The sequence below is a fragment of the Netta rufina genome, assembly GCF_964035555.1.
Source record: "Netta rufina genome assembly, chromosome: 32".
Lineage (NCBI taxonomy): Eukaryota > Metazoa > Chordata > Aves > Anseriformes > Anatidae > Netta > Netta rufina.
In genome coordinates this window covers 596,223-620,709 of record NC_140156.1, presented here as the reverse complement: position 1 = coordinate 620,709, position 24,487 = coordinate 596,223, and the positions used below count along the sequence as shown (strand labels likewise).

Below are 24,487 nucleotides of genomic sequence, written 5' to 3'. Positions count from 1 at the left end.
CATATCCTCCCCCGCCCCCCCACATCCCAATATCCCCCCATATCCCCCCATATCCCCCCCATATCCCTATATCCCCTACCCAAGCCCTATACACGTCCCTCTCCCCCCCCTCCCTATTTTTAGGATCGGGAAGACCCCCTTGTGCTCCCCCCACCCTTTCCAGCCCCCCTCCCACCCCCCACCATTTTCCGGGGCTCCTGTCTCTTTAAAACCAGCGCCATCTTTGAACCGGGCAAAACCAGCGGCATCGCCAGCCGGGCGGCGCGGCGCGCATGCGCAGAGCGCCCGGCGCGGCCGGAAGTGCGCAGGGCGGAAGCGGGCGGGGAGGGAAGGAGGGAGAGGGCGGCTGGAGGGTTCCAGAAGAGAGCGGAGGGAGCCGGGCCCCCCCCCCCTCCCCCACACGCACCCCCCCGCCATGGTGGATTACAGCGTCTGGGACCACATCGAGGTGTCGGATGACGAGGACGAGACGCACCCCAACATCGACACGGCCAGCCTCTTCCGATGGCGGCACCAGGTCGGGCCCCCGCCGTTGCCGCCAGGCCTCGTTGTCATGGCAACCGCGCTAGGCCCCGGACCCCCCCCCCACCCCTTCCCCTCCCCGCTCCCTTAAGCCCCGCTGCTCCCGGGAGGCTTCGTTGCTATGGCAACCAGGCTAGGCCTCGGCCCCCCCCCCCTTTCAGCCTTTCCCATTGGGGTCCCGGTTGCCACGGAGACCGAGCCCCCCCCCCCCCCCCAGTTGCCATGGTGACCACCCCCCCTCCCCTATCGCCCCCATCCCTTTTGGGCCCGGCCCCCCCTTCCTAAAGCCACCCCCTCTCTCCATCCCCTTGGTGTCCAGGTCCCCCGTTTCCATGGCAACCCCCCCCCCCAAGACCACCCCCCCACTGTCACACTTATAGGGCCGGGGGGTTTATAGGGCCCTGACCCCACAGTCTCACCTCCGACCCCTTCCCCATAGTGCTGGGGGGGGACCCCAGGCCCCTCAGCCCCCCCCCCCCCATCCCCATTTTATCCCCGGGGGCTCTCAGCCCTCCCCCCACCCCCTGCCAGGCCCCAAAACCTCCCTTTTTTCCCCCATCCTAATAAAGACTGAACACGGGGGGGGGGATTTCCCTTATGGGGGCAGCGCTTGGGGTCTTGCTGGAAACGGGTCTGGCCTTTTGGTGCTGTTTTCATCCCTTCCAACCCCAAAAAAGGGGAAAAACACCCCATTTCTAATAAAAAAAGGATAATTTCTGCTTCTAATCCTATTGGGAAACGCTTTGAGGTTTCAGGGGGGGCTTAAAAGTTTGAAATCCCCCCCCCCCGCAGGCCCGCGTGGAGCGCATGGAGCAGTTCCAGAAGGAGAAGGAGGAGCTGGACAAGGGGTGCCGCGAGTGCAAGCGCAAACTGGCCGAGTGCCAGAGGAAGCTGAAGGAGCTGGAGGTGGCCGAGGCCGAAGGCGGGCGAGCCGAGGTGGCCCGGCTGCAGGCCGAGGCGCAGCAGCTACGGAACGAGGAGAGGGGTTGGGAGAGCAAGCTGGAGGAGCTGAAGAAAAAGGAGAAGAACATGCCCTGGAACGTCGACACGCTGAGCAAAGACGGCTTCAGCAAGGTGGGTTTTTGGGGGGTTTTTTGGTTTTTCGGGGGTTGTTTTCCCTGTATCCTACCCCGCCCCGGTTTTTGTGGGGTGTGGATTTGGGGTCAGGCGACGTGGCTCGGCCCCGCAGAGCGTCTTCAACGTCAAGCCGGAGGAGAAGGAGGAGACGGAGGAGCAGAAGGAGAAGAAGCACAAAAGCTTCGTGGAGAGATACGAGAAGCAGATCAAACATTTCGGTGAGCACCCGGGCCCTGGGGGGGCCTGGTCGTGAGGGGGGGGCCCAAAACCAGGAAAAAAAAACTTGATTTTTTCCTCATTTTACCCATTTGACACCTTCCTCTCGCCTTCTTTTCCCTGCTGAGGTGAAAATCAGCGCTCTGCCCACCCTTACTGGGGTGTCCCCGGTCCTTGGGGGTGTCCCCAGTCCCTGGGGGGGGGGCCCAGTCCCTTGGGGGGGGCCCCAAAACAGGAAAAAACCCACATTTTTTTCCTCATTTCACTCCTTTTGCACCTTCCTCTCACCTCCTTCCCCCTGCTGAACCACAAATCAATTTCTCCCCAATTTATTCCAGCTCCTCCATGCTTTACGACTCACGGGGCGGTTGGAGGGGGGGGTTTAATTGATTAATTAGGAACAATTAACCACGGGGGGGGGGATTTGTGTTGGCCAGGCATGCTGCGGCGCTGGGACGACAGCCAGAAGTACCTGTCGGATAACCCACACCTCGTTTGCGAGGAGACAGCTAATTACTTGGTGATCTGGTGCATCGACCTGGAGGTGGAGGAGGTGAGGGGGGGGGCCGCGGGGGGGGCCCTGCCCCTTTTACCCCCCCCCCCCATCACCTTTTGGAGCTTTTTTCCCCTCCCAATTCCCCCTCCCTGTCGCCTTTTGGAGCTTTTTCCCTCCCCACCATCACCTTTTGGGTTATTTTCCCCCTGCTCAACCCCTCCCCGAGCATCCTCGCGGGAATAAAAGCTTTCGGGGTGATTTTTTTTGCGGAATTTGTTTTTTTTGATGATTTTTTGGGGGTTCTGTGGCAGAAACACGCGCTGATGGAGCAGGTGGCCCACCAGACCATCGTCATGCAGTTCATCCTGGAGCTGGCCAAGAGCCTCAAGGTGGATCCCCGGGCGTGCTTCAGGCAGTTCTTCACCAAGATCAAGGTGAGGACCCCCCCCCCTTCCTTCTCACACCACAAAAAAGAACCGTTTTCGCCTGTTTTTAACCCAAATTTTCCAACGCACCGAGTTGTACGACTCGGCTCCAGTTTTTCAAAGCTGAATCTTCAAAACGACACCAGGGAGGGCTGGGAGGAGGGGTGGGGACCTTTCTTTTTGCTCCCCTTCTTTCTTTTTTCTCTTTATTTTGCCCCCCTTCTTTCTCTTCTTTCTTTTTGCCCTTTTCTTCTTTTAACCCCTTTTGTTTTTCTCCCCTTTTTGTCCCCTTCTTTCTTTTTTCTTCTTTTTCCCTCTTCTTTCTCCTCTTTTTTCCTTTTTCCCTTTTTTTCTCCCCTTTTCTTCTCTTTTTCTCCCCTTTTTGTTTTCTCTTTTCTCCCCTTTTTCCTTTTCCCCCTCCCCTTTCCCTTTCTTCCTTTTTTTCTCCCCTTTTTCCTTTTTCCCTCCCCTTCTTTTCCATTTGTTTTCCCTTCCTTTCTTTATTTCCTTTTTCCCTTCCCTTCTTTCCTTTTTCTTTTTCCCCCTTTTCCTCCCCTGCTTTCTCTTTTTTTCTCTTTTCTCCCCTGCTTTCCCTTTTTCCTCCCATGCTTTCTTTATTCCCTTTTTTTCTTCCCTCCTTTCCTTTTTCCCCCTTTTTCTCCCTTTTTTCCTTTCTTTTTCCTTCCTTTCTTCTTCTCCCTTTTTTCCTTTCTTTTTCTCCTTTCTTTTTCTCCTGTTTTTCCTTTCTTTCTCCCGTTTTTCCTTTCTTTTCCCCCTTTTTCTCCCTTTTTTCCTTTCTTTCCTTTCTTTTCTCCTTTTTCTCCCTTTTCTCCTTTTCTCCTTTTTTCCTATTTCTCCCCTTTTTTCCTTTCTTTTTCCTTTCTTCTTCTCCCGTTTTTCCCTTTTTTTCCCTTCTTTTTTCGTTTCTCTTCTCCTTTTCTCCTTTTTTCCTATTTCTCCCCTTTTTTCCTTTCTTTTTCTCTCTTTTTCCCTTTCATTTTCTCCCCTTTTTTCCCTTTCTCTTCTCCTTTTTCTCCTTTTTCTCCTTTTTCTCCTTTTTCTCCTTTTTCTCCTTTTTCTCCTTTTTCTCCTTTTTCTCCTTTTTCTCCTTTTTCTCCTTTTTCTCCTTTTCTCCTTTTCTCCCCTTTTTCCCCCTTTTTCTCCCATTTTTTTTTCTCCCTTTCCCCCCCCCCCCGCAGACGGCCGACCAGCAGTACATGGAGGGCTTCACGGAGGAGCTGGAGGCGTTCAAGGAGCGCGTGCGGGGCCGCGCCAAGGTGCGCGTGGAGCGGGCGCTGCGCGAGTACGAGGAGCAGGAGCGCCAGAAGCGCCTCGGCCCGGGGGGGCTCGACCCCGTCGAGGTCTACGAGTCCCTGCCCCCGTGAGTGGGGGGGGTTCTGGGGGGCTTTGGGGGAGGCTAAGGGGGTCCTGGGGGGCATTTGGGGGGTCCTGGGGGGCTTTGGGGGAGTATTGGGGTTTTTGGGGGGGAGTGGGGAGTTTTGGGGGGGTTCTGGGGGGCTTTGGGGGAGGCTGGGGGGGTTCTGGGGGGCTTTGGCGGAGGCTGGGGCTGTCCTGGGGGGCTCTGGGGGGTATTGTTTTTTGGGGGGGGGGGCTTTGGGGGGGTTCTGGGGGGCTTTGGGGGAGGCTAAGGGGGGTCCTGGGGGGCATTTGGGGGGTCCTGGTGGGCTCTGGGGGGGGTGTTGGGTTTTTTTTTTGGGGGGGGTTGGGGGAGGCTGGGGGGGTTCTGGGGGGCTTTGGGAGAGGCTGGGGGGGTCCTGGGGGGCTCTGGTGGGTATTGGGGATTTTTGGGGGAGGTTTGGGGGGGTTCTGGGGGGCTTTGGGGGAGGCTAAGGGGGCCCTGGGGGGCATTTGGGGGGTATTGGGGTTTTTTGGGGGGTTGAGGGAGGTTTGGGGGGGTTCTGGGGGGCTTTGGCGGAGGCTGGGGCTGTCCTGGGGGGCTCCTGGGGGGTATTGTTTTTTTGGGGGGGGGCTTTGGGGGGATTCTGGGGGGCTTTGGGGGAGGCTAAGGGGGGTCCTGGGGGGCATTTTGGGGGGTCCTGTGGGGCTCGGGGGGGGTATTGGGGTTTTTTAGGGGGGTTGGGGGGGCTTCCAGGGGGCTTTGGGGGAGGCTAAGTGGGTCCTGGGGAGCTCTGGGGGGGGTATTGTTTTTTTTTTGGGGGGGGGGTTGGGGGGGGGTATCTGGGGGGCTTTGGGGGAGGCTAAGGGGGTCCCTGGGGGGCTCTGGGGAGGGGTTAGGGGGGTTTTGGGGGTGTTGGGGGGGGATATTGGGGGGGGGTTTGGTTTTTTTTATGGGGGGTTGGGTTTTTTTATGGGGGGGTTGGGGGGAGGTTTGGGGGTTCTGGGGGGCTTTGGGGGAGGCTAAGGGGGGCTGGGGGGGGGCATTTTGGGGGTCGAGGGGGTATTGGGAGGTTTTGGGGGGCATTTCAGGGGGGTTGGGGGGGTGTTCCGGGGGTTTTGGGGGGGGGTTGGGGGTTATTGGGGGGTTGTTTTTTTTTGGGGGGGGGGAGGGTATTGGGTGTTTGGGAAGCTTTTGGGGGGGTTGGTGGGGTATTTGGGGGGGGCTTGGGGGGTACTGGGGTGGTTTTGGGGCTTTAGGGGGTTTTTTGGGGGGTATTGGAGGGGTTTTGGGGGGAGGGGGGTTCTGGGGGGGTGGTTTTGGGGGATATTTGTGGGAGGCTTTGTGGGGGGGGGTGTCTGGGGGGGCTTTGGGAGAGTTGGAGGGGCTTTGGGAGGGGGTTGGGGTAGGAAGGGGTTTTTTGGAGGGTTTGGGGGGGGGTTGGGGGGTTTTGGGGGGGTTTGGGGGAGGTGAGGGTGGAAATTTTGGGGCAGGAGGGTTTTGGGGGGGCAGTTGTAGGTGGTGGGGGCTTTTTTGGGGCGGGGGGCTTGTAGTGGATGGATTACCCCGTAGATGTTTGGGGTTTTGGGGGCTTCATGGGGGCTTTTTTTGGGGCAGGGGGGGCTTGTAGGAGATGGGGGTGACCCTGTAGGCGTTCGGTATTTTGGGGGGGGCTTTGCCCACCCCCTCCTTTGCCCCCCCCAGGAGCTGCAGAAGTGTTTTGACGTGAAGGACGTGCAGCTGCTGCAGGACACCATCAGCAAGATGGACGCCGCGGCTCCCTTTTTGATCATTTTAATACATTTTTCCTTATTTTTAACCCTTTTTTTTTTAATATTTTTAACCCTTTTTTTCCCCCCCCCCCTTCGCAGGAGGCCAAGTACCACATGCAGCGCTGCATCGACTCCGGGCTCTGGGTCCCCAACGCCAAGGGGGGGGACAAAAGTGGGGAGGGGGGGGCCGAGGCCGTCTACGAGGAGATCCCGAAGGAGACCCCAAAAGAGAGCGGGGCCGAGGGCAAGGGGAAGGCGTGAGGGGGCCGCTCTTCCTCCCCCCCCCCCCCCCCTCCTCTTCCTCGCTCCTCGCCGCCACGCACGCTTCTCACCCCCCCCCCCCACAGCCCTTTTTTTTTTTTTTTGGGGGGGGGCATCCCTACAGCCCCCCGCCTCGCCCCTTTGGGGGGGTTTTTGGGGTGCCACGACCCCCCCCAAACTCCTTCACCCCCTTAAAGCCCCCCTCCGATGCTGGGTGTGGGCGGGGGGGGGGGGTTTTTTGGGGTCGTCGTCCCCCCTCCTCCTCCTCCTGCCGGGGGGGGGCCGGGCAGTGCAATGGTCACCGCGGCTCCAGGGCAGCGCCTGGGCTCTGGCACCAATAAAAGTGATGGAAGTAGAGGGGGGTGTCGTGGTGGGGGGGGTAAAAATTGGGGGTTGGGGGGGCAAAAAGGGGGTTGGGGGGGTAAAAAGGGGGTGGGGGGGTAAAAAGGGGGTGAAAAGCGGGCTTGGGGGGGTAAAAAGGGGGCAAAAAGGGGGCAAAAAGGGGGCGGGGGGGCAGGTAAAAAGGGGGGCTGGGGGGGTGAAAAGGGGGCTGGGGGGGGTAAAAATGGAGCTGGGGGGGTAAAAAGGGGGCTGGGGGGGAAAAAGGGGACAAAAAAGGGGGGTGGGGGGTGAAAAGGGGGGCAAAAGGGGTGGGGGGTGTTGGGGGGGGCAAAAGGGGCTTGGGAGGGGGAAATTGGCTCGGGGGGGGTGAAGGGGTTTGGGGGGGGTAAAGGGGGTGGGGGGGGTGTTGGTTGGGGGGGGAGCCACACGACTTTAGGGATGTCCCCCCCCAATTTGGGCCATGTCCCCCCTCCAGTTAGGACCTTTTGTCCCCCCCCCATTTCCAGTTGTACCCCCCCCAATTCAGACCCTCTGCCCCCCCATATTCACCTGTGTCCCCCCCATTTTGGGCTATCTGCCCCTCCAAATCCAACCGTGCCCCCCCCAAATTTGGACCATCTGCCCCCCATACCCAGCTGTGCCCCCCCAATTTGCCCCCCTTGTGCCCCTAAATTGCCCCCCAGGCCCCCCGTTTCCACCTTTGCCCCCCCCAAAATTTGCCCCCAGCCCCCCCCAAATCCCCCTGTGCCCCCAATTTGCCCCCCCCAATTCCACCAATTCCCCCCCAATTTGACCCCCCAGCCCCCCCGTTTCCACCTTTGCCCCCCAAAATTTGCCCCCAGCCCCCCCCACATCCCCCTGTGCCCCCCAATTTGCCCCCCCACCCCCCAATTCCACCAATTCCCCCCCAATTTGCCCCCTGCCCCCCCCATTTCCCCCTGTCCCCCCCCCCAATTTGCCCCCATCAAGCTGAGCCCAAGCCCCGGCTGTGGCCACGCCCCCTACTCCAGGCCACGCCCCCTTTTCCAAGCCACACCCCCATTTACCGAAGACCACGCCCACATACATAGGCCACGCCCATTCACCACAGACCACGCCCCCTCCTGCGGCGCTCGCCCCCGCCCACGGGGCGCAGGCGGGTGGGCGTGGCCCCGTGGCGGCGGCTGGCCAATAGCAGCGCGCGTCTCATGGCGTCCAATGGGAGGCGGCGTCTCTGCGGGACCCACGGAGCCGGAACCGCGGCCGGGCCGGCGGGGAGCGGGGCCGGGACCGGGACCGGAAGCGGAACTGGGAGCGGAAGCGGAACCGGACCGGGGCCGGTGTGTGAGGGGCTTGGGGGGGGCCTGGGGGGGCTGCGGGGGGGGGAGGCAGGGCCGGGGGGGGCGGGGAGAGCGGGATTTGGGGCGGGGGTGGGGCTGGGGGGGGGAATTGGGGGCTTTGAGGGGCGTTTATGGGGCCGGGGGGGGGATTTGGGGGACGGGGGGGAGTTTATGGGGCCGGGGGGGGTTTATGGGGCCGGGGGGGCAATGTGGGGTGGAGGGGAGTTGTGGGGTGGGAGGGAGGATATGGGGCCGAGGGGGGATTTGTGGGGTCGGGGGGGTTTATGGGGCTGGAAGGGGGTTGTGGGGCCAAGGGGGGGGGAAAAGGGGTTGGGGGGGGGGGTTCTGGGGCCGGGGGGGGTTTATGGGGCTGGAGGGGGAGTTGTGGGGCAAGGGGGGATTTGTGGGGTCGGGGGGGTGGGTTTATGGGGCTGGAAGGGGGTTGTGGGGCTAAGGGGGGGATATGGGGTTGAGGGGGGATTTGTGGGGCCAGGGAGGGGGGCAATGTGTAGGGTGGAGGGGAATTTTGGGGTGGGAGGGGGGGATGTGGGGCCGAGGGGGGATTTGTGGGGCCAGGGGAGGAATGTGGGGCTGAGGGGGAATTGGGTGGGACAGGGGGGTGATGGAGGGTCGGGGGGGGGCGGTTGTGGGGTTGACGGGATTTGTGGGGCTGGGGGAGAGGTATAGGGCCGGGGGGATTTGTGGGGGTGAAGGAGGGGTGGAGGTGGGGCTGAGGGGGAGTTGTGGGGCTGGGGGGGGTGTGGGGGTGCAGGATATGGGGGTCTTCAGGGTGTGGGGCCTGGGGGGGGTCAGAGCAGATGTGACTGTGATGTGGGGGGGGCTGGGGGCTGTCAGGTCTGTGGGGGTGGGGCTGTGGGGTCAGGATCGGGGGGGCTTTGGGGTCAGGATTTGGGGAGCTTTGGGGTCAAGACCTGGGGGCTCAGGATCTGGGGGGCTTTGGGGTCAGGATTTGGAGGCTCAGGACCTGGAGGGCTTTGGGGTCAGGATCAGGGGGGCTTTGGGGTCAGGATCGGGGAGGTTTTAGGCTCAGGATCTGGGGTGCTGGGACTCCAACCCCATTGACATCCCCCATTTTGGGGCCTGGGGGGGCTCCTAACATCCCAAATCCCCCCTTATCCCTAGAAACAGGGGCGCCAGCGGCCGGCCCCGATCCCTCCCCGCCCTCTCCTGCCCGCGACCTTTGAGCCGCGGCCTCCTGGGGCCGCCGACCTCGCTCGGGGCCTCTGGCGGGGAACAAAAAGAGGCAAAACCACCCCAAACGTTGCCCTGAGCTTGCTCAGATCCCCTATCAGGCCTGCAGGCACCCAAAGTAAAGTTTTTTGGGGGCAAAACCTGGTTATTTGGCATCTTTAAGCACCTGAATGCCACGAGAATCGCACCCTGAGCTATTTTAGGGCTGAAAACTCCAGATTTGTTTGGGTTTTCCCTGTCAGGCTGGGTCACGGCTCCGTGTCCGTCCCTGTCCCTACAGAAGAGCGGGGCCCGGAGCTGCGGGGTGCGGGCGGCTCGGGATCCTGGTGGTGATTTGAGGGTGCTGAGCTGCGACCCGAACCCTTTTCTTGGCAGAAAAGAGGAAAAAAAAAAACAATTTGGGCAAATTTGCAGCGAGCAACACCCTTGGGGTCCTCGGGGGCAGAGGCAGGGGCTGAGATTGGGGTGGGAGCGATGCCTCTGGGGTGGGAACCGTGATCCTGCACCCCCTGGGGGGGTCCACGGATCAATTTGTCACCCCCAACCCCTCCTCCCCACGCAGGGAACGCCGTCGCCGCCGCTGCCAGGGGACCAGCTCCGCGTTATGCTCCAGCTGACGGCGAGGTGGGTGCCCGGGGGAGGTGAGGGGGGCGCTCCCGGTGCCCCCTTACCCCCTCCCCGTCCCCTTTAACCCCGTTAACCCCATTAACCTCGTCCCCCTTTGCCCCGCAGGAGATGTCTCTGTGCCAGTGCGCGGTGAAGCACAGCGAGTCGGAGCCCGAGGGCTGCTGCTCCCCTCCCGGTGGTGGCCTCAAAGTTTCCCTGCACTGGGGCGGCCCCGAGGAGCGCGAGCGATGCCAGAGCTACCCGCAGGGCACGCCGAGCGCCGAGGAGATCTGCATCGACCTCGCCCGGCGCATCGGTGAGCCCGGCGGCGTTCCCCTCCGCTTGCGCCGCCTCGTCCCGAGCTCTTTGGCACCCCCCCGAGCTCCCCTTTTTGCTCCGAAAAAGCAGCTTTTTGGTGCCGAGCCCGCTGTGAGAGTTCAGCCTCGCTCTTCCTGGCTTGGGGCGAGGCGAGGTGGGAGTCGCAGAGCGCTCCTCTCACCCCTCACCCCAAAAAAACGGGGAGAAATACGACAAAAAGGGCTCAAGGGTCGAGAAGAGGAGGGGGAGATGGCGCTGTAATTATCCTAACGGGCCAAACGGGCTCGGAGCGGGGCGGCAGGGAGATTTAATTGCTAATTACTAACGAGCTAGAGACGTGAGAAGCGAAGGGAAGGAACCAAAAGCACCTTCCCCCAACCAACCACTTCCACCTCCTCCCCCCGAGTGGGGAAAGGGGGAACGGGGGCTGTGGTCAGGCTGCAGCACTTCTCCTCCTCTCCTCCTCGCTCCCTCTCGTTCCCCGTGCCGTGGGGTCCCCCCCCCGGGTGCAGCCCTTGCAGAACTGATCCCGGGGGGGGCTCCTCGCAGCCCTGAGCTGTGGCTCGGTGTCTTTTTGAGCCCCGATTTGCTGGAGCAGGCTGCAGCTCTCCCCTCGTCGGCCAAACGCTCTCGTTTTGGGTCCCAAAAAGCCTCGTTTCGGGTCTCCCACGGCGTTTCCCGCGGCGTCTCTGCACCGTGCTGAGGCTCCTGCGCCCAGCTGGCTTCCCCGGCAGGATGGAAAGCGTGGGGCTGGCTTCAAATGAGGCCCAGATGCCCGTGTCCCTGTTTAACAGCACTTTTAGAGGCAGCAGATGCCCGTGTCCCCCCCTCCCAGCACCTCTCTGCTGCCTCTGACATTTAGGAAGGGTGCTGGGGAGGAGGAAAGCTCCATCCCCGGGCGCCTCGGTCGCTGCCCCCGCTGTCAGCAGCGTGCCCGGGGGCTGTGCCACCAGGAATCTGGCAGCTAGGAGGGAATCAGTGAAGATTTTTTTATCATTTTATTCTTTTTTTTAACGTTTTCTGCTGTGAATTCGTGCCTGAGGCTCCTGGTTGCCTTGTCTTCGCAGGCATCACGCCGCTCTGCTACAGCCTCTTCGCGCTCTACGACCCCCAGAGCAGGACCTGGCTGCCCCCCAACCACGTCTTCAAAATCGGCAAGGACACCAACCTCAGCCTGCTGTTCCGCATGAGGTGAGGGCGCTCGTTGAGCCTCTCGAAGCAGCCGGGTGCCTTTTGGAACACAATAAATAAACCCCGGGGTTGTGCTGGCTTCCTCCTGCACCCCCGCGGGGCGGGCAGCTGGTGGAGCAGCCTGGAAACGCGCTCGAGGTTGGCACGGAGCCGGCGAGCCACCAGGGCTCGGCTAAATCCAGCCCCTGAAGGAGCAAACCAGGAGCTGGACGGCTTTGGAGCCTGCGCCTCGGTTGGAAAAATGAATTTCTTCAGTCCTGGGGCTCCTCTGCTCGTGTCTCTGCTGCCTTGCTCAGCCTTGGTCCCCCCTGAGGCAACGTTTTTTTTGCCCCCTGCGGGCCGTGGCTCCGTTTCCTGACCTCTCAGCGAGGTTTTCAGGCTCCCTGGCGATCCCTGAGCTCGCTGCTGCTTTTCCTCCTGCCGGCAGTCTCGCTGGGGGAGCCTTTTTCAGGCTGAGCTGTCAGGGTGAGGGTAAAAACGCGGGGAGGAGCAGCCTGGGGCTGCCTTCACTCCTGCCCGATGCCTTCAAAGCGACTCCTGCGGCTCCTCCTGCCTCCTGAGGGGCTGGGATGGAGCTGATGCTTCCCTCCGCTCGTCCTCGTGTGGGAAACATTGGGAAATTTTGCATGGGAAGATCGTTGTGCCCTCTAGGAACGGGCTGGGTGCTGCAAAAAGCCCCAGGCAGCAGAGCAGGGCAAAGGTTTTGAGTCCTCGTGGCACCTCCAGCCACAGGATCGACCCACGGCTCTCAATCTGCAGCCAACCCACCTCGTTTTTGGGGACACCGAGTCCCTTCTGCCCCGTTTTTGGAGCTGGATGTGGTTTTTGGGGTTGAGAGGAGGGGAAAAGCGCCTCGAGGACGTGCCTGCTTCTCAGGTCAGGGTTTCAAAGCGGTTTTGGCGGCGTGGTTTGCCCTAAAAACCTGCTGGGAACCCGTGCAGCCACCCGCATGCTCCTTCCTCACCCCCATATCCTCTTGGGACCGGTGGCAAAAATCCTCCGTGGGATCAGGGAGTCGTCGTTAGGGGGATTTTGGGGTGAAAACAGAGAATTTTCTGTGTTGGTGAGCGGGGATGACCCCGTCCCGGTGCCCTGCTGCAGGTATTACTTTCGGAACTGGCACGGGATGAACGAGAAGGAGCCGGCCGTCTACCGCAACGCGCCGCGGCCCAGCGAGACCCCCGACGAGAGGCTGCAGGGGGGAGCCGTGCTCGACAAAGCGTCCTTCGAGTACCTCTTCGAGCAGGTGAGGGCTGCAGGACCGGCCGGATCCTGGTTGGGCTGGGATTTGGGACACCCAAGGGCTCAACCCATTCGTCAGCGGCTGTTTCCCCAACTTTGGGAGCTTTGTGGAAAGGGCAAACACAGCTGGGAGCCTGCCAGGGCCCTCAAAGCTTTTTTTTTAATCCAGCTGGGCTGAGGGGATCCCGTTACAGCATTAGAAAACAACAAAAAACAACGTGGGAAAAAAATAACATAGGAAAAGCAGCCCCGGAGCCGGCGCAGGGTGTTTTTTTTTCCCCTCATTGTTGAATTTTCTTCCTCCTCCTCGCCAGGGGAAGTCTGAATTCATCAACGACGTGGCGTCCCTGAGAGACCTGCAGACGGAGCAGGAGATCCAGAGGTTCAAGAACGAAAGCCTGGGCATGGCCGTGCTCCACCTCTCTCACATCGCCATCAAGAAGGGCATCTCCCTGGAGGAAGTGGCCAGGAAATACAGGTGAGCGCCTGGCTCCTGTGCCAAAAAGCTGGAAATTTCTGCTCTGTGCTTTTCCGAGGGGCTTCTCCTGCTCTGCCAGCAGGCTGCTGCAAGAGGGCAGCAGGAGCCAGCGCAGAGGGGGCGGCCTGCTTGGCTCCGTGCCCTCGCTTTCCCTTTTCCAGCCAATTTTCGGAGACGCCGGGGCAGCGCAGCCTGCTGGGCTGCTTTAGGGCGCGATCCCAGCACGAAATTTATTTTCCTGAGCCGTTTCTCCCTCCCCCGTGCAGCTTCAAGGACTGCATCCCGCGCTCCTTCTACCGCCAGATCCAGCAGAACAACTACCTGACCAAATTCCGCATGAAAACCGTCTTCAAGAAATTCGTGCAGCGCTTCCAGCGCCACACGGTCAGCGCGGGGAAGCTGACGGAGCAGGACATCATGTACAAGTACCTGGCCACCCTGGAGCACCTCGCGCCCCGTTTCGGCAGCGAGCTCTACCCCGTGCTCTCCTTGGAGACCTCCTCGGAGGGCGAGAAGGCGCCGCTCTACGTCAACGGGGGCCACGCGCCGGTGGAGCACGGCCACGCGCTGCTCCCCAGGGACCCCCCCGTGACCCACGAGGTCCTGGTCACCGGCACGGGTGGCATCCAGTGGCGGCCCGTGCCTCCCGAGGTAGGTTAGCCCTCGGGGTTTTGGCCACGGAGGTGGGGCGAGGTGCAAACCGCACGCTCCCGGGTTTTGCCGCTGCCTCGTGTGCGGTTTGGAGGCCAAACGGGGCTTGGGGATCCCTGAGCTCCCTTTCCAGTTCATCCCAGTTTGGCCACCGGGCTTCGAGTGGTGCCGTTCCCCCATTCCCTTTGTCCTCGGCCCCGCAGAGCGTCGAGGCCGTCGCCCACCGAGGTTATTTCGGGAGGAAAAACCGAAGCAAGGAGCCGGAGCCCCGGGGGCCGCGCCAAACGGAGCCCAGCGAGCCCAAGTGGGCTCATTTCTGCCACTTCCGAGAGATCACGCACGTCGTCATCAAGGACTGCAGAGTCAGCATCAACCGGCAGGACAACCAGTGCCTGGTGAGCACCTCCACCCCATCCCAACACCCGTGGGGGGTTTTGGTTGGGCTCTGGGGGCTGCAAGGGGGCAGCAAGGAGAAGAAAATGGAAAAAATCCATTTTTTTTTTCCCCCTCCGGGGACGGTGAAGAGAAACGAGGATTTTTCCACGATTTTTTTCCCCTCTGGGGACAGCGAGGAGAGGAACGAGGGTTTTTCCACGATTTTTTTTCCCCTCCCTGAGTTCTTCGCTCTCTCCTCGGGCCAGCTGGGGGGGGGGGGTGGTGGGATTTGGGGCGGTTTCCTCTGATTTTGGCCGCTTTCTCGTGCCCCCCAGGAGGTGCTCCTCCCGTCCTACGAGAGCGCCCTCTCCCTGGTCTCGCTGGTGGACGGCTACTTCCGACTGACGGCCGACTCCAGCCACTACCTGTGCCACGAAGTGGCTCCTCCACGCCTCGTCATGAGCATCCTCAACGGCATCCACGGCCCCATGCAGTACGTCCCGTGGCCCATCCCGTGGCCCGCAGCGTCCCGGGGGACGTCCCGGGGCCGTGGGGTTCGTCTCGAGCCTCTCCCCCTTCTCCCCCTCGTTAGGGAGGAATTCGTTTTCGCCAAGCTGCGGCGGGAGGAGCAGGAGGAAGGGCTCTACATCATCCGCTGGAGCGTCCTCGACTTCAACAGGATGATTTTGTCCGTGGTCAAACGGGGCCACCAGCAGGTAGGGCGGGCGTCCCGGCGCCTCGCGGCCTTCCCCGGGGAGGATTCGCTGTGCCAAAAGGGAAATCTGCGAGCTGGAAATTTGCTTTTTGCTGCTTGGGTCGTAGCTGGGCTCGGCCAGCGGAGTTTCCATGCGGGAGGGCGAGGGGAGCAGCTTTGAGGTGGAGCAGCCTGCGCTTTTGGTGCTGAATCCCCGCAGTTTTGGGTCCTGATCCTGTTGCTGCTAAATCCCTGCAGTTTTAAAACCCCTGCAGTTTTGGGGCCTGCTCTTTCTGCTGCTAAATCCCTGCAGTTTTGGGTCTTGCTCTTGTTCCTGTTAAATCCCCACAGTTTTGGGTACTGTTTCTGCTAAATCCCTGCAATTTTGAAATGCCTGCAGTTTTGGGTCCTGCTCTTTCTGCTGCTAAATCCCTGCAGCTTTGGGTTCTGCTCTTTTTGCTGCTAAACCCCTGCAGTTTCACATCTTACTCTTTTTGCCTTGAAATCCCTGCAGTTTTGGGTCCTGCTCCTGTTGCTGCTAAACCCCTGCAGTTTTAAAACCCCTGCAGTTTTCTGTCCTGCTCTTTTTGCTGCTAAACCCCTGTGGTTTTGTGTCCTGCTCTTCTTGCTGCTAAATTCTTGCAGTTTTGGGTCCTGCTCCTGTTTCTGCTAAATCCCCGCAGTTTTGGGTCCCGTTTCTGCTAAATCCCTGCAATTTTGAAATCCCTGCAGTTTTGGGTCCTGCTCCTGTTGCTACTAAATCCCTGCAGCTTTGGGTTCTGCTATTTTTGCTACTAAAACCCTGCAGTTTTGCATCTTACTCTTTTTGCCTCGAAACCCCTGCAGTTTTGGGTCCTGCTCTTCTTGCTGCTAAATCCCTGCAGTTTTGGGTCTTGCTCTTTTTGCTGCTAAATCCCTCCGGTTTTGCGTCCTGCTCCTGTTGCTACTAAATCCCTGCAGTTTTGGGTTCTGCTCTTTTTGCTGCTAAACCCCTGCGGTTTTGTGTCCTGCTCTTCTTGCTGCTAAATTATTGCAGTTTTGGGTCCTGCTCCTGTTGCTACTAAATCCCTGCAGTTTTGGGTCCTGCTCCTGTTCCTGCTAAATCCCCGCAGTTTTGGGTCCTGTTTCTGCTAAATCCCTGCAATTTCGAAATCCCTGCAGTTTTGGGTCCTGCTCCTGTTGCTGCTAAACCCCTGCGCTTTTAAAACCCCTGCAGTTTTCTGCCCTGCTCTTTTTGCTGCTGAATCCCTGCCGTTTTGCTGACCCGCTCAGCAGACCGGGGAAGGGGAACGGCTCCGTTTGCTCGCCCAGCAAGGGGCAGGCAGAGCCGTGAGCTCCAGACGGTGCCGACCCCATTAGGACCGGGGTCGGAGCTGCCAAACTTTGGGTCCCGGAGCTCCGCCACCCATCCTGACTCCTCCTGCCCTCCCTCAGGGCCCCGGGGCGCAGGGAGCCCCGAAGTACCGGCAGTTCCGCATCCAGAAGAAGGGCAGCTCCTTCGTGCTGGAGGGCTGGGACCGCGAGTTCCCCACTCTGCGCGAGCTCCTGGACGTCCTCAAGGGCTGCACCCTCAAATCCGGCGAGGAGAGCTTCACGGTGAAGAGGTGCTGCCCGCCCAAACCAGGAGGTAGGGGGGCGGCTCTCCTCCTCCCCCGGGAGTGAGGGGGCACCGGGCGGTTTCCGAAGGCTCGGTTCCCTCTTCTGGCAGAGATCTCGGACCTGCTGATCACATGGAAGGTGAAGGACAGCACGAAGCAGATCCTAAACCTGACCCAGCTCAGCTTCCACCAGATCCGCAAGAACGAGATCACGCAGGTCAGTGGCTTTTGGGGACGGGGCACGCGGATTTTGGGGACAGATCCCCAATTCCCGGTCAGGGCATGCCACCAAACCCCCGCCACCGTGCGAGGGAAGGACAGAGACATATTTTAGGGTTGCTTCAGCCCTTTATTCCCTCCCTCTGCAAGGAGGGGGCGAAGCAAAGCAGCAGCACGGTCGGCTCAGGGCACAATTCCTTCCCTGCCCACCCACAGCCCCAGCGGGGGGACGGGGAGAGCCCCGCTGCTCATTTTCCTTCTCCCTCTGCCCTCAGCGAGCCCACCTGGGGCAGGGCACCCGCACCAACATCTACGACGGCGTCCTCAACGTCTGCAGCACCGCCGGGGCCGACGACGAGGCCGAGTACTTCTCCAGCGAGCCGAACAACAACAGCAGGGAGCTGCACGTGGTGCTCAAAGTCCTGGACCCCAGCCACCGAGACATCGCCCTGGTGAGCCCCGCGATCTTCTTGAGCGTCGATCCAGCTCCCTGGGCAGCTTGGTGATGCTCCCCAGCTTCCTGACCCTCCTTTTTTGGCTCTTTCCAGGCGTTTTTCGAGACGGCCAGCCTGATGAGCCAAGTGTCCCACGTCCACCTGGCCTTCGTGCACGGCGTCTGCGTGCGGGGCTCTGAGAGTGAGTCCCGGGCTGGCCCCGCACCCATCGGCCGCCCTCCCGTTGCCGTTCCTAGGGCCGGATTTTGGGGATTCTGGCCCCAAAACGACCTCTCTTTGTGTTCCCAGATATCATGGTGGAGGAGTTCGTAGAGCATGGCCCTCTGGACGTGCTGCTGCGCAAGGAGAAGGGCCGGGTCACTGTCAGCTGGAAGATCACCGTGGCCAAGCAGCTGGCGAGCGCCCTGAGCTACCTGGTGAGGGGCTGGGGGGCACAGCGGGGAGGATCAGTCCCTTTGCTCAGCTCTCCGAGCAGATAAATGTGTTTTTTTTTAGCGTAATAACCTGTCCCTTCTCCCTCTGTCGTGGAGGTGAGCGCTTTTGTGGGGACCCAAAACGCTGGAGCTGCTCCGGAGCTTCAGCTGGGGGCTGTGGGGCTGGGAAGGAGAGGAGGAGGAGGAGGAGGAGGAAGCTGCTTCCTCTGCTTGCTGGGCTTCTGGCCAGCAGCTCAGGAAGGCGTGAGCTGCGCTGGGTAATCCCCAGGCTCCGGATTTGCCCCCAGGCTCCAGCTTTGTGCGGAGGGATGAGGAGAGAGGCAGGGAGGGGACGGAAGGCGGGGGCCGGGAGCGCCGCAGCGGTTTTGTTTCCCCGGCGTTCCTCCTCTCTGACCCTCTTTGTCTCCTCGTTTCCCTAGGAGGACAAGAACCTGGTGCACGGCAACGTGTGCGCCAAGAACATTCTGCTGGCCAGGAAGGGGCTGGAGGACGGCTCCCTGCCCTTCGTGAAGCTCAGCGACCCCGGGGTCAGCTTCACCGTGCTGTCTCGAGAAGGTACCGCGCCCCGCGGGGCTCCCTGGGCCAGGCAGGGCTGGGCCCGGGCTTGTTGGGAGCTGGTGGAGGTTTTTCCACCTCCTGCGGCTAGCCAAAAGCGTGGGTTATGCCTCAGCTGCTCTGGCAACGCCTGCCTGCCTTCCAGCCCTCAGTTTTGGGCGCTGGAGAGGTTTTGATGCCAGCCCCGTGACGGCAGCCGGCCTGAAAGCTGATCCCGCGGGGTTGGGGTTGTGTCTCCTTCTGGCTGACCCCCCCACGCCTTCTCCTTCCCAAAGAGCGCGTGGATCGCATCCCCTGGATCGCCCCCGAGTGCGTGCAGGACATGGGGAACCTCAGCACGGCCGCCGACAAGTGGAGCTTCGGCACCACGCTGCTGGAGATCTGCTTCGACGCCGACGTCCCCCTCAAGGAGCGCACGCCTTCCGAGGTGACAAAGGGACAGCGGGGACAGCGGGGCGCTTGGCTTCCCTCAGCCTCACGGCTTTGAGCCCCTCCGTGGCTGCGGGCATGTATGTGACCTTTTTTTTTTTGACTTTTCTCCCCCAGAAAGAGCGTTTCTACGAGAAGAGGCACCGCCTGCCCGAGCCCTCCTGCAAGGAGCTGGCCACGCTGATCTCGCAGTGCCTCAGCTACGCGCCCAGCGAGCGCCCGTCCTTCCGCACCATCCTCCGGGACCTCACCCAGCTCCAGCCCCACAGTGAGGCCTTGCCCTTCCCTCCCCTGCCCTTCCCTCCCCTGCCCTTCCCTCCACAGCTTCTTCCCGGCGCTGGCGTGGGCACAGCCGCAGCCAGCGTCTGCTTTTGGGAGCTCGCAGCTTCAATAATGGTGTCAGCCCTGCCCACGGGGCTCTTTGCTCCCCTCCCTGGCCAATTTTTGTTGGGGAGCAAAGCCCCGGAGCAGAAATTATCTCCCAGGCTGCAAGGGGAGGAGCAGAAGGAGCTCAGAGCTCGGCTGGCCCCTGACTTCTCCCGTCTTTTGCAGACCTCGTGGATGTCACCTCCGTCAACCCCGACTTCCCCGTGTCCGACCCCACCGTCTTCCAGAAGCGCTACCTGAAGAAGATCCGCGAGCTGGGGGAGGTGAGGATGGATCCCCCAAAGACACCGAGGTCTTTTTGGGTGGGCTGGGACACACGGAGGGGCTGGGACCCCGTCGGATGTTCCCTTTGCAGCAGCCACGCACCGTTTATACGCTCCCATCCCCTCTGGGAGCAGCGGCCTCTTTCTGCCCGGATTTCCCCCAAAAATCTGCACCTGAACGAGGCTCAAAAGCCTTTATTTCCAACCCGTTGCCACCGTGGCTGTTCCCTCTGCCCAAAAACCTCCCTGGCCTGGCTGGGGGAAGCGGGGAACGGTGCCGGTGGTGCCCCCAATCCCTGCTCCAACCCTCCAGGGGCATTTCGGCAAGGTGAGCCTCTACTGCTACGACCCCACCAACGACGGCACGGGCGAGATGGTGGCCGTCAAATCCCTGAAGGCCGGCTGCAGCCAGCAGCTGCTGGCCAGCTGGAAGAGGGAGATCGAGATCCTCAAGACGCTCTACCACGAGAACATCGTCAAGTACAAGGGCTGCTGCAGCGAGCAGGGTAAGGAGGAGCTGCGAGGAGGGCACAAACCCGGCTTCCAGGCTCTGTTTCGTGGAGCCTGAACGCGTTCTGCTCGCTCCCCGTCAGCCCGGGTGGCGGGGAGGCTCAAAACACAATTTTTTGGGGTGTTTCTCCTCTCCCTGGGTGTTTTTTTTGGGTTTCTGCCTCACCTTCTGCTCCTCGGCCAGGGGAGAAGATCGTGCAGCTGATCATGGAGTACGTGCCGCTGGGCAGCCTGCGCGACTACCTGCCCAAGCACAACGTCAGCCTGGCGCACATCCTGCTCTTCGCCCAGCAGATCTGCGAGGTAAAGGCTCCGACCTCTGCTGGGGCATCCCCGAAATGGGGAAAAACCTTGGGGAAAAAGCACGGCGACAGCTGGCCGGGCTCCCTGCCTCCTTGAACCTTCGCCTCCCTTTTGGTCTCCCCCTAAATGGCTCCAAGTCCCATTTTCCCTCCCCAAATTGGTTCCAATCCCCTTTTTCCTCCCCAAATTGCCTCTAAAGTCCCTCTAAACTGCCTCAAGCTGCCCCCTTTCTCCCCCCATATATCCTTGTTATAGAGAAAACCTTGGGGTAAAAGCACGGCAAGAGCTGGCCGGGCTCCCTGCCTCCTTGAACCTTCGCCTCCCTTTTGGTCTCCCCCTAAATAGCTCCAAGTCCCATTTTCCCTCCCCAAAACGGTTCCAATCCCCTTTTTCCTCCCCAAACTGCCTCTAAAGCCCCCCTTCTCCCCACATAAATGCCTCTTGATATAGGGAAAAACCTTGGGATAAAAGCACGGCGAGATCTGGCTGAGCTCCCCGCCTCCACCTCCCTTTTGCTCCACCCCTAAATGTCTCTAAATCCCGTTTTCTCTCCCCAAAACGGTTCCAATCCCCTTTTTCCTCCCCGAACCGCCCCTCCCACGCCCCCTCTAAGCCCGTTTTCCCCCCCGTCGCAGGGCATGGCCTACCTGCACTCGCTGCACTACATCCACAGGGACCTCGCCGCCCGCAACGTGCTGCTGGAGAACGAGAACGTGGTGAAGATCGGCGACTTCGGCCTGGCCAAAGCCATCCCTGAGGGCCACGAGTACTACCGCGTCTGCGAGGACGGGGACAGCCCCGTCTTCTGGTGAGCGCCGCCACCCCAATTCTGGCCCCGTTGGGTCCCCAGTTGTGTGTCCCTATTGTGGTCTCGATTGTGGCCCCGTTGGGTCCCCATTGTGGCCTCATTGGGCCCCAATTGTGGCCCCATTGGATGCCTCTTGTGGCCCCATTGGGTCCCAATTGTGGCCCCACTGAGCTCCGGTTGGGTCCCCGATTGTGACTCCCTTGTGGCCCCGTTGGGTCCCTTTTGAGTCCCAATTGTGGCCCCATTGGGCTCTGATTGTGTCCCTTTTGAGTCCCCATTGGGTCCACGTTGAGTCCCAGTTGTGACCCCATTGTGTCCCCATTGTGGCCCCATTGGGTCCCTGTTGAGTCCCTGTTGCGGCCCCATTGGGCCCCAATTGTGTCCCTGTTGAGTCCCCATTGTGTCCCCATTGGGTCCCAATCATGGCCCTGATTGTGTCCCCGTTGGGTCCCTTTTGAGTCCCAATTGTGGCCCCATTGGGCTTTGATTATGACCCCGATTGTGTCCCCATTGAGTCCCAGTTGTGACCCCATTGTGTCCCTATTGTGACCCCATTGGGTCCCTGATTGTGTCCCCATTGTGGCCCCATTGGGTCCCTGGTGAGTCCCTGTTGCAGCCCCATTGGGTCCCATTGTGCCCCCGTTGGGCCCTGATTGTGTCCCTATTGTGACCCCACTAAATCCCCGCTGTGTCCCCAATCCCCTGTTGTGTCCCCAATCCCCCGTTGCCCCCCAGGTACGCCGTGGAGTGCCTCAAGGAGTGCAAATTCTACTACGCCTCCGACGTCTGGTCCTTTGGGGTGACCCTCTACGAGCTCCTGACGCGCTGCGACCCCGCTCAGAGCCCTCCCGTGGTGGGTTTGGGGTTTGGGGCCGGGATCCCGGGGTGGGGGCGATCCCGATGCCGGTTCCTCACCCCCTAAATCCTCCCCCGTAGAAATTCATCGAGCTGATCGGGGCCACGCAGGGGCAGATGACGGTGCTGAGGCTGATCGAGCTGCTGGACCGAGGGAAGAGGCTGCCCAGCCCCAAAGACTGTCCCTGCGAGGTAAATCCCCTTTCTCCCACCCCAAAAGTCCCCACTGGCACCTCGTGGGACGAGGGAACGGGCGGAAACGGGGCCCTGCCCATCCACCCTATTAAATCATCGCCCCTCCATGGGATTTTTAGGGCCCTGACCCTTTTTTGAGCTCTCTTCCCCTCAACCCCATTAAATTGTCACCCTTACATGGGATTTTTAGGACCCTGACCCTTTTTTTGAGCATTTTTTCACCTCAACCCCATTAAATCGTCAACCCTCCATGGGTTTTTTAGGATCCTGACCCTATTGAGATTTTTTTTCACCTCAATCCCATTAAATTGTCACCCTTACATGGGATTTTTAGGAGCCTGAGCCTTTTTTTGAGCTTATCTTCCCTTCCACCCCATTAAATTGTCACCCTTCCATGTTTTTTTTAGGGCCCTGACCCTTTTTTTGATTTTTTTTTCCCCTCAACCCCATTAAATTGTCACCTTTACATGGGATTTTTAGGGCCCTGACCCTTTTTTGAGCTTATCTTCCCTTCCACCCCGTTAAATTGTCACCCTTCCATGGGATTTTTAGGGCCCTGACCCTTTTTTTGGAGCTTTTTTTCACCTCAACCCCATTAAATTGTCACCCTTCCATGGTTTTTTAGGGCCCTGACCCTTTTTTTGATTTTTTTTTTCACCTCAACCCCGCTAAATTGTCGCCCCTCCATGGTTTTTTTAGGGCCCTGACCCTTTTTTTGAGCTTTTTTTCACTTCAACCCCATTAAATTGTCACCCTTCCATGGTTTTTTTAGGGCCCTGACCCTTTCTTGAGCTCTCTTCCCCTCAACCCCGTTAAATCGTCACCCCTTCATGGGTTTTTTAGGGCCCTGACCCTTTTTTTGAGCTTTTTTTCACTTCAACCCCATTAAATCATTGCCCCTCCATGGGATTTTTAGGAGCCTGACCCTTTTTTGAGCTCTCTTCCCCTCAACCCCATTAAATCGTCGTCCCTCCATGGGTTTTTTAGGGCCCTGACCCTTTTTTTGGAGCTTTTTTTCACCTCAACCCCATTGAATTGTCACCCTTACATGGGATTTTTAGGACCCTGACCCTTTTTTTGATTTTTTTTTTCCCCTCAACCCCATTAAATTGTCACCCTTACATGGGTTTTTTAGGGCCCTGACCCTTTTTTGGAGCTTTTTTTCACCTCAACCCCATTACCTCCTCACCCCTGGGTAGTATTTTTCTAGGACCCTTCCCCTTTTTTTTTGACCTTTTTCCCCCCCACCCCATTAAATTGTCACCCTTAGGTGTTTTTTTAGGGCCCTGCCCCTTTTTTGACCATTTCCCCCTCACCCCATTAAATCCTCCCCCCTGGGTGTTGTTTTTTCTTTGCTCCCTTCCCCTTTTTTCGACCTTTTTCCCCCCACCCCATTACCTCCTCACCCCTGCCTGTTCCCTTTTTCCTCCCCAGCCCCTTTTTTTAACCTTTTTCCCCTTTTTTTTCCCCAGATCTACCGCCTGATGAAGAACTGCTGGGAGGCCGAGGCCTCGTTCCGCCCGGCCTTCCCCAACCTCGTCCCAATCCTAAAAGCCTTCCACGAAAAATACCGGGCCCAGGCCCCCTCCGTCTTCAGCCTCTGCTGAGGGGGGGGGGGACAACACACATTTAGGGCCCCCCCAGCCCCTTTAGGGCCGGGAGACCCCACCTTTAGGGTTTTTTTTTCCCCTTTTTTTGGGGGTGGGTTTTAGGGCGGGACCGGGTTTCGCTCTCGTTTTTTTTTTGGGGTTTTGGGGCCTGTCGCCGCCGTGCCTCTTTTTTCATCCCCCCCCCCTTTTTTTGTCCTCGCCTTATTTCCCCCCACACACACACACCCTACACACCAAAATGGGGCCAAACACTGTGAAACGGGACGGGGACGGCCCCAGCCCCTCCGCACCCCCCTTTATGGGGTCCACGTCCCCCCCCCCCGCCAAAATTTGGGGACCGCGAGCTTTAGGGGCAGAGGGGGGGGCACCGAGAGGGCACCCACCCCATCCAACCCCCCCCCGCGACCCCAAAAAGAGGGGGTCAGCGACAGAATTTGGCACTTTATTGCAGTTTGGGGTTTTCCGCTGCGTTTTGGGAGGTGATTTTTAGGGTCGGGGGGGGGCGGCGCTGTGTCTCCCCCCCCCACAAAGCTTTTTGGGGTGTGGGGGGGTGGTGCTGCCCCCGGGAGGGGTTTTTAGGGTCGGACGGAGCTGATTTGGGGGGGACGAGGGGGCTGATGGCCCCCCCACACCTCGAAATGTGCAAAAAGGGGGGGGCTGCTCCGCCCCATAACCCTTTATTTATTGCCTGCTGTGTGATGCCGCGGCCCCCCCCCCCCGGTTATGGGGTGGGGGGCGGCCGGGGGGGCCCCAATAAAGGTTGTAACGGCCCCGGCTGCTCTGCCTGCCTTATGGGGGGGGTAATGGGGTCTGTGCCTCCCCCCCCATAATGGGGTGGGGGGGTTATGGGGTGGTTTTGGGAGGGGTCAGGGCTCCTTTGGGGCTTATAGGGTGATTATTTTTTTTTGGGGGGGGGGTCAGGAGTCTGCAGGGTGCAGAGGGGAGTTTGGGGGGCCCTGTAGGGTAGGGTTTTGGGGGTCCTATGGGGGGGGTGTCAGTGTTCCCTATAGGATTTGGGGGGGGAGTTTTGGGGTCCCTATAGGGTTGGGGAGGATTTTGGGGTCCCTATATAGGGGCAGGGTTTTGGGGGTCCTATAGGGTGGGTGTCAGGGCCCTCTATAGGAGTTGGGGGGGGGGCTTTTGGGGTCCTTGTCGGGCTGGGGGCTTTTTGGGGTCCCTATAGGGCTGTTTATGGGGGCGTCTGGCTCCTCTATAGGGCCAGGGGGTGTCAGAGACCCCATAGGGTGGGGTTTTGGGGGTCCTATGGGGGGTGTCAGTGCTCCCTATAGGATTTGGGGGGGCTTTTGGGGTC

The 24,487-nt window shown here is 60.1% G+C and overlaps 2 protein-coding genes across 3 annotated transcripts; both read left to right on the top strand.

Annotated features, from left to right (window-relative positions):
- Positions 1-363: 363 nt before the first annotated feature.
- CDC37 (cell division cycle 37, HSP90 cochaperone) lies at positions 364-6,481 on the top strand. Its single transcript, XM_084303995.1, is given in 9 exon segments — positions 364-517; positions 1,315-1,596; positions 1,712-1,817; positions 2,253-2,368; positions 2,623-2,745; positions 3,936-4,113; positions 4,116-4,117; positions 5,798-5,869; positions 5,965-6,481. Coding segments are annotated over 9 exon segments (1,143 nt in total). The 5' UTR covers positions 364-415; the 3' UTR covers positions 6,127-6,481.
- A 1,218-nt stretch (positions 6,482-7,699) lies between these two features.
- TYK2 (tyrosine kinase 2) lies at positions 7,700-23,781 on the top strand. Of its 2 annotated transcripts, none has more exons than XM_084303993.1 (25): positions 7,700-7,787; positions 9,562-9,623; positions 9,732-9,921; positions 10,991-11,114; positions 12,216-12,360; positions 12,671-12,834; positions 13,101-13,485; positions 13,689-13,880; positions 14,196-14,353; positions 14,453-14,576; positions 15,989-16,181; positions 16,263-16,369; positions 16,647-16,823; positions 16,920-17,007; positions 17,115-17,242; positions 17,680-17,815; positions 18,091-18,242; positions 18,362-18,512; positions 18,797-18,894; positions 19,208-19,400; positions 19,589-19,707; positions 20,343-20,515; positions 21,251-21,368; positions 21,452-21,562; positions 23,038-23,781. In XM_084303993.1, the coding sequence occupies exons 3-25, from the start codon at positions 9,735-9,737 to the stop codon at positions 23,170-23,172; spliced, it is 3,558 nt and encodes a 1,185-aa protein (XP_084160119.1). In that variant the 5' UTR covers positions 7,700-7,787; positions 9,562-9,623; positions 9,732-9,734; the 3' UTR covers positions 23,173-23,781. The 2 variants fall into 2 exon arrangements, with proteins under 2 accessions (XP_084160119.1, XP_084160120.1); XM_084303994.1 differs by lacking the exon at positions 7,700-7,787 and adding an exon at positions 8,821-9,117.
- The last annotated feature ends 706 nt before the right edge of the window (positions 23,782-24,487 follow it).

Excerpts from the sequence above, each read along its gene's own strand:
- TYK2 (XM_084303993.1), top strand. The coding sequence starts at position 9,735 with ATGTCTCTGTGCCAGTGCGCGGTGAAGCACAGCGAGTCGGAGCCCGAG. Across the intron at positions 16,370-16,646 it reads GCAAGAACGAGATCACGCAG|CGAGCCCACCTGGGGCAGGG; the intron begins GTCAGTGGCTTT and ends CTCTGCCCTCAG. Across the intron at positions 19,708-20,342 it reads TCGCCCAGCAGATCTGCGAG|GGCATGGCCTACCTGCACTC; the intron begins GTAAAGGCTCCG and ends CCCCCGTCGCAG.